Below are 7,650 nucleotides of genomic sequence, written 5' to 3'. Positions count from 1 at the left end.
TTGTTTCACCCACTTTGGTGGGAGAAAAAAAATGTATTTTTGTTCTACTCAATCTTGTCATGTCGAGTCTAATGTCATGAGACAAGTTTTTGTTTTATTATGTCACGTTTTGCCTAACAAATTCGTCAAAGATTTGACCTTCTTGAACTATGTCTTTAACTCAGTAAAGGCCCGGAAAACAAATAGAAGACGTGTACAAACATATATGCAGCAACAAGAAGGAAAAGGATAGCATAGATGAAGTCCCTAGCATTTATCAGATATGTCGATATCAACAGTGACTCATTATTTCGATGAATCATTTATTCGGAAAAAAGAGATACCCAGGTAATGCCGTCAAAGTCCGAAGTAAATAAAGCTAAAACTATAAATACGAGAGCCGAAGGGAAAAGTATAATGAACAAAACATTGAGAGAATTAGAGTCAATTTTCTTGCATCATCAAGAGGATTACAATCATATTTATAGTAACACTACAAGGCAAATAAACAAACTCCAACTACAGCGCTATCTAACGACCAATCAGGCAGAAACGATACGAAATACCAATCTACCCTTTAGCCTAACTAATAAAGAGCTTACCCTTCCACAAAATCTAAACAACTTCTCACATGGTCTCTTCTCACTTTCACATTTGTGGTGGTTCAATGGGGGCCAACCCCTCTTGCATTGCTTGCAAGTTTTGGAGCATCACTAGAAGCTCATAAAAGTGAGGACGAGAATCGCCATCAACAATGATGTTCATAAGAAAGAGCATTGCAGTTCTGTATTAACATCTCCATCTCCACAACTCGTGATTCTATATTTAGTTTCGCTATATATGAATTCATAGAGTGAGTGAGTGACAAGAACTCTATTCCAAGTTCTCTTAGGCTGCGTTTGGTACATGGGACAGGACAGGATAGGACGGGACAAAACCCACTGTCCCATGTTTGGCGCAACATGGGACAGAACAAGAACTCACTGTCCCACGTTTGGCGCGACATGGGACAGGGACAAGAACTTGGGACAAGGTGGGACACCACACCATGGGACAAAACCCACTGTCCCACGTTTGGCGCTACCTTAGTGTGTGTATTCCCTTGGGGGGTACACTAGTAAATGAGGTGGTGAGAATGAAATCTTCTGTTCATGTCATCGACAAGTCTCAGGAATCCACAGAAAAGGCTTTTATAATTTGTTATATAATGATGATCTATTGTTCCGTCTCACCTTAAAGAATGGTGATACCAACTACGAAAATGGGAACTTTTGCAGATGTGGATCTCTAGGTTCTTTTACTGGAAACTTATAGACAACCAATAGACTATTCATTATGAATAACAGGAACCATTGAAAACAACTATACAATAGAGACCTGAAGTTTCAGTCATTCATTTCAAATTAAAAGAGCACATCAATCCAACTATCCTAGCATCTAAAGCATGATCAAAATGATTTCTCAAAAGAAATGAAGTTAGATGAACACCTGGAAAGTATTTATCGGCCACTCCCTACTGCATGTAAGCAATATCATCCGGCTTCAGAATCTGCTGCTTAACAAATTATTAGCATCATCAAGCTGCCACTTTAGTTCTTATGCTCAAATAAAATTTAAGATTCACTCAAGAATGTCAAATATAAAGCACATAACTTGATGCCAATATCTTTCTCTAGATCATAAACTTTGAAATGTACAACATATGTATAAGATTTTACTAACCATGGCTGTTACTGTTTGGATGTGTGTTTCTTGGAGTGCCATGATCATCAACGCAACTGCAACCTTCACTTACGCTACAATTACAACAAATCTTCTCTCTTTCACAACGTAAGTTTCCACTCATTTTGAACTCACTTTCTCATGAAACCTGCATATATCAGTCACCAATAATCCCCACATGAACACAGTCCATCTTTGAAGTGATGAAAACGATTTGTGTCTCTAACATATATTTCTCTGTGTTCAAAGCTCGATATAAATTTTATAACGGTATGACAATCCCCACAAATTCTGAGGTTTTTGATCACTTGAAGCGTTGACCCTGGGGAAGTATTCAGAAGACCAAGTACCACGGCCAATTTTTCGCTATGCCCACAAAGAATATGCTCCTTTTCCTGATCTTCGACATCTTGTAGTACATATGAAGTAACCGGCAAATACCCTAATTTCTTCATTGCCATGCTTAAAGTTTCCATCTTTTCTAATATTTGGGCCATTTGAGGATGAGATCTATCCGTAGCTAAAAGCATATGCACCTTGTTCTTGATCTCAATCCAACTACATCCAGGATTCTTCCTCATTCCCATGGACTTCATCAAATCCCTCACTCTATCTACCTCTTTCCATAATCCTTTAGATGCATAAATGTTAGATAATAGAACATAATTCCCGGGATTATTTGGTTCTAATTCAAATAATTTGTGGGCAGCCACTTCAGCCAAGGTCAGATTATGGTGAACTCTACAAGAACTAAGTAAAGCCCCCCAAACACAAGCATCGGGCTCAAAAGGCATTTGCTTGATGGTAGAATAAGCTTCTTTGAGCTTACCCGCACGCCCAAGAAGGGTGACCAAACACGCATAATGCTCCACCCTCGGTTTAATTCCATGTTCTTTTGTCATGCTATCGAAATACCGTTGACCTTCTTCTGTTAAACCGCTATGGCTACATGCAGACAACAGAGAAGTGAAAGTTATAAGGTCTGGTTTTTGCTCACTTTTCTGCATCAACTGGAATATTTCAATAACTTCATTTACGTTTCCATGCATTGCATAGCCTCCCATGATTGTGTTCCAACAAACTATATTACGAACTGGCATCCTATCAAAACAAAGCCGAGCGGATCGTATCCTTCCACAATTGGCATACATGTCAATTAAAGCACTTCCCACATAAACATCATCCATAATCCCTTTTCTAATTGAGAATCCGTGTGCTGCCTTCCCGTGCATCAATGCTGCAATGTTTCCACATGCTGGAAGTAAGCAAGGGATCGTTACAGCATTCGGTTTCACTCCAGAATCTTGCATCTCTCTGAAAAGCTCAAGAGCTTCAACATCTTTTCCATGTTGTGAACAGCAAGCTATGATTGACGTCCAAGAAACAACATTCAATTCCAATCCTTGATCTTTTAACTGCTTAAATGCTTCAAGTGCCTCATCAGTTAAACCATTTCTAGCAAACCCTGAAACCAAAGCATTATAAGCACCTAAATCAGTATGAGGCATTTCATCAAACACCTGTGACATCTCCATAGTGCATGCAAATTTCCCGTACATATCTATCAGGGCACTAACAATGCACTTATCTGATCCAAGACCCTGTTTAATTGCACACCCATGTATCTGAACACCAACCAAAAGATCTTCCAAGTCCCCAACAGCAGGAAGAACACTCGATATAGTTGTTCCATCAGGCTTAAAACCAAAAAAGTACATTTTCTGAAACATCATCACAGCCTCCAAATGATGTCCACTTTGGTTAAATCCTGCCACCATGCCATTCCAAGATACCAAATTAGGCTCAATTCCCAACTCTCCCATTCTACCAAACACCATTTTGGCTTCACTCACATACCCTTGTCGAGCATAACCCGAAACCAAAGCGCTACACGAGACAACATCTGGTTGAATCATTAAATCAAACATTTTGTGTGCATATCTCAGCTGACTACATTTTACGTACATATGAATCAAAGAAGACTGAACAAACGAATCTTGACAAAGCCCAGAAGCTACACAAAACCCATGAACCTGTTTCCCAGCTCGCAAATCCGATAGCCCACTACAAGCTTTAATAACAGAAGGAACGACACGGGTATCAGGCAGTAACCCATGAGATATCATACGAGAAAATAAAACAATGGCATCACCAAAACGACCGAGCTTTGGGTAAGCGTGAATGAGGGTGGAGAAAGAGAAGACATCTGGGTTTTCAATGGAGTTAATGAGGAGGTTGGCTTCTGAGAAGCGGAGGTGATTGGCGTAGAGAGAAAGAAGCTTTGTGGTGAAATGGGTATCGATAAAAAGGCCTGATCGGAGGATTTGGGCGTGAGCTTGACGCGTTTGTGAAAGAGAAGTAGTAGTTGTATCAAGGGAGTTGAGAATGTGATGATTATCGAACACTCGTAGAGCTTGCCTTGCCATGGCTGCCGTATGCTCTTTTCAGCCTCCGCTGACCTCCTTCATTTGCATTTTCTTTAGATTTTTTACATTTTAAAAGATAAAAATAAAATAATTACATATTTTATTTATAAAATCATATAAATTTTTTTATTGTAAGAACCAGTCTTAATTGGACATTGACTTAGGGTTGTTTGACAGTTGCTGAATGATTTGGTGCAAAATGATTAAGTCAGAAGATTAAGAGGCTTTCATGATATAGTATAAAATGAAATGTAATTGTTTACAATGAAATTAGGGCGCTGAAGGGTTAAAGGAGATCTAGGATACAAAATCATTCCGAGGGTTTTGGAACAATTGAGAGGCAGATTTTTTTTTTCTGCCAGATTCACCTTTTAACGATTCAGAGACTGCCTCTTAATGGAACTATTAAGAGGTAAATAAACAACCTCTAAGAAACTCCAATCATTAATTGTCCATTAATTGTTCTATAAACTAGGATTGGTTTAGGTTAGATAGTCTTATCGATCTTGGACTAGACCACTGTTGCCAAATAAACTTTCCCCGCCTTTTGATTCCCCTTACTCATAAATGGTCTTACGGTCAGTACTGAAACACGACGAAAAAGAAACGAACACTTTGCCGAGGAACGAAGCTTTGTATGCCTTTTGTATAGATCGAGACTTGTAGATAGGATTCTGTTTTCATTGTTCTCAAGGTATCTCCTGATTCGAAAATTTAGGGCTTCTTACCGGCCAAAGAACCCTTGGTCTTAGGGGCTGTTTGACAATTGCTGAATAGTTTGGTGCAGAATGATTAAGTGGTCAGAATGATTAAGAAGCACTCATGATATAGTGCAAAATAAAATATAATTGTTTGGTAATTGTGTATAATGAAATTAAGGCTCTTAATGGTTAAGGGAGGTTTAAGATACAAAATCATTCAGAGGGTTTTAGAACCGTTAAGAGACGGATTTTTTTTGCCAAACAAGATTCACCTCTTAACGATTCAAATGTTGCCTTTTAATAGAATTATTAAGAGGTAAACAAACAACCCCTTAGTCTTAGAGAGAAAGAAGCCAACAATAGCACGATAGCAAAGTCTGTTGTTTTCATGAAAACAACAATTCATAGGCAGGGCCCATATTAATTCCATAACAAACCCCTTTTTTTGTATCGCCTTATCTAGGCCTAGGTCTAAAATTTTCATTTGAATAAGGCCTGAAGGCCTAAACCGAGCATATAATCGGTCTTGAAGGCCCGATCACTTTCATCTGATCCTCGAGCCAAATTCAACCTGAATTTGATTCTCAACTTTTTTGTGTGTCTGTATTTGAAACTTATCGCCGTCTGAACATGTAGTTTACACGTTTTAACATCGTGCTTTCCTAAAATAAAATAACTATAGAAAAAGAACCATGTGGTTTACATATTTTAACGCTTTGGGTTCTTGCTTTGGACTCTGTTAAGTTAACTAAAGGGCATTTTCGTCATTTTATTACTTTTGCTGAAATTCTAACAAAATTTAAACGAAACAATTATAATTCATGAGGTCTTGGTTTTTATGTTCCAAGAACTTAAATCGTCAAAGAATTTTATAGATGTCACTATCAAGAGAACGATACAAGCAAACACCACCAACTATTATACACCGAGATGAGATGCGTCGAGATGCACCGGATCAATCCTCATATCAAGCATGATTCATGGATGTGTTTGAGATCAATGGTCCATATTCCTTCTTACACTTCTCACATTAACTCTCATTCTCACACGATGATTCATCTATGATAAATTCAATATTATATTGCACAGAGCAGTTCTTAAAGATGAACTTGGCCATTGTTTTGTGTAACTATTGTTGTATAAATTGAACCTTTGAGGTTTTCGTTGCTAGCAACCATTTGTGATGTTTTGCTTCTTGGGTCATGATTTGGTACAATGATTGAATAGAACAAAAACTTGTTGTCCGTCACATTTTGATTGACAACGCTCAGTACTGATTGATAAATTACTAAACTGATCATGTCAAATTAAAACCCTAAAACCGTACACAATCTTTTTACCAAACCTACCTCACTTTCACCTCCAGGGATGAGATCGGTACCAAAATTTAATGGGACTGAAAACAAGGACCGAAGACCGAACCGTACGTACAAATTCAGTACCGGTTCGGTTTGGGAAATTCGGGGCTAGGACCACTTAGGACCGAAAATAAAAACTTACTTGAGTTTGAGTTTCATCCATTGGAGTTGCCCATTTTGTTGATGGTGAAATGGCCAAAATTTTAAGGTGCTCGAAACCGTATGATCAAAGAGAATAGGAGCCGACTTTTTGAGTGATGGTGATTGGGGGCCGGCTTTTTAATCAAGGAAATAGTTATGGAGAAGGTTTTTAGGAGAAGATATGGATTAGTTTAGGAGAAATGATAGTTTAGGAGAAGATTGAGATGAATAGAAATAGTCAAGGTACATTAAAATTCCGGTTCGGTTCCGGGGTTTTTCGGGAAAAGTGTTGGTACTAAAACCGAATAACCGATTCCCGATTCCGTTGTATTCTTGGAATCGATAACCGAACCGATAACATGACCTCGGTACCAGTCCCGGTTCGGTTCAGGAAAACGGTACTTAAGTCTCATCCCTATTCGCCTCCATCATGTATTGTCCGGTCCAATTCTGTCTATGTACCAAATAAGGATGAAAACAGCTTTATAAGAAAATTTAGGAGTGTGATGCAAATTTGGGTTGGTGACGGAGGCACAAGTGTAAGGTGCCGTTTATTAAACACTTATCAGGTAAGTGCTTATTGTTAAAATTCACCACTATCACTTACTTGTCAGGTAAAACTTTAGTCCACCAAAACGGCATTGTATGCAACAATTTACCGGTAAGTGCTGATCGTGGTAAGAGTTGTCGTCCTTACTTACCGGGTAAGATTCTTGGTCCTTGCCATATTGGTACGCACTTACACAGGTAAGTGTTTGGTAAACACACAGAACATAACTCCACTTCTCTTTCACTATTAACTGTAGGTTTTTGTTTTATTTCTAGCAAAATAAGTTCATAAAAATAACCAAATCAGAAACAAACCCGAGTACTAAATCAAGGCCTGCATCAACAACAGTTTCCTGAAAACCGCCCCCTATCGGTGCGTCGATTTCCCAGGATATGACTCCAAACGATCCATCATGAACCGCCGAACCGTTGGCTATTCTCTTCACCCAATATGGATTCATCAGAGAATTTCTATGCATATCAAATTAGATTCAACCAAAATGACTCGTATAAACATGAAAACTAATTAACCACAAAGGTGGTGACTGATTGGTTTGAGCTTGGCTCCAAAGGTCAAAAGTACCTGGACCTAGGTCCAGGTTCAAATCTAAGGAGGAATAAAAATCCCCTTGTGGCCACGGAGGTTCAAATGCGGTGACTCCGGGCTATCTGCAAAGCAAGTGGTCGCCCTGAGATTAGTCGGCTCGCATAGCGGGTTGGATATCCAGGTTAATAAAAAAAAATTCTTTTAACTTATCAATTTAACCATCTAAA

At 38.7% G+C, this 7,650-nt stretch overlaps 1 protein-coding gene across 2 annotated transcripts; it reads right to left on the bottom strand.

The window, feature by feature from the left end:
- Window positions 1–1,362: 1,362 nt before the first annotated feature.
- On the bottom strand, window positions 1,363–4,127 carry LOC112527013 (pentatricopeptide repeat-containing protein At1g20230). 2 transcript variants are annotated; one of them, XM_025137488.1, is made up of 2 exons: window positions 1,702–4,127; window positions 1,363–1,531 (listed from the first exon to the last, which is right to left on the bottom strand). In XM_025137488.1, exon 1 carries the CDS (start codon window positions 4,125–4,127, stop codon window positions 1,863–1,865), a length of 2,265 nt encoding a protein of 754 aa, XP_024993256.1. In that variant the 3' UTR covers window positions 1,363–1,531; window positions 1,702–1,862. The 2 variants fall into 2 exon arrangements, with proteins under 2 accessions (XP_024993256.1, XP_024993265.1); XM_025137497.1 differs by having other exon boundaries at window positions 1,363–1,528.
- Between the last annotated feature and the right edge of the window lie 3,523 nt (window positions 4,128–7,650).

Source organism: Cynara cardunculus (assembly GCF_001531365.2).
Source record: "Cynara cardunculus var. scolymus isolate 2C chromosome LG 1, CcrdV1, whole genome shotgun sequence".
NCBI lineage: Eukaryota > Viridiplantae > Streptophyta > Magnoliopsida > Asterales > Asteraceae > Cynara > Cynara cardunculus.
The sequence above is the reverse complement of the archived record's forward strand: the minus strand, read 5'-3'. Positions and strand labels throughout refer to the sequence as shown.

Excerpts from the sequence above, each read along its gene's own strand:
- LOC112527013 (XM_025137488.1), bottom strand. The coding sequence starts at position 4,127 with ATGGCAAGGCAAGCTCTACGAGTGTTCGATAATCATCACATTCTCAAC.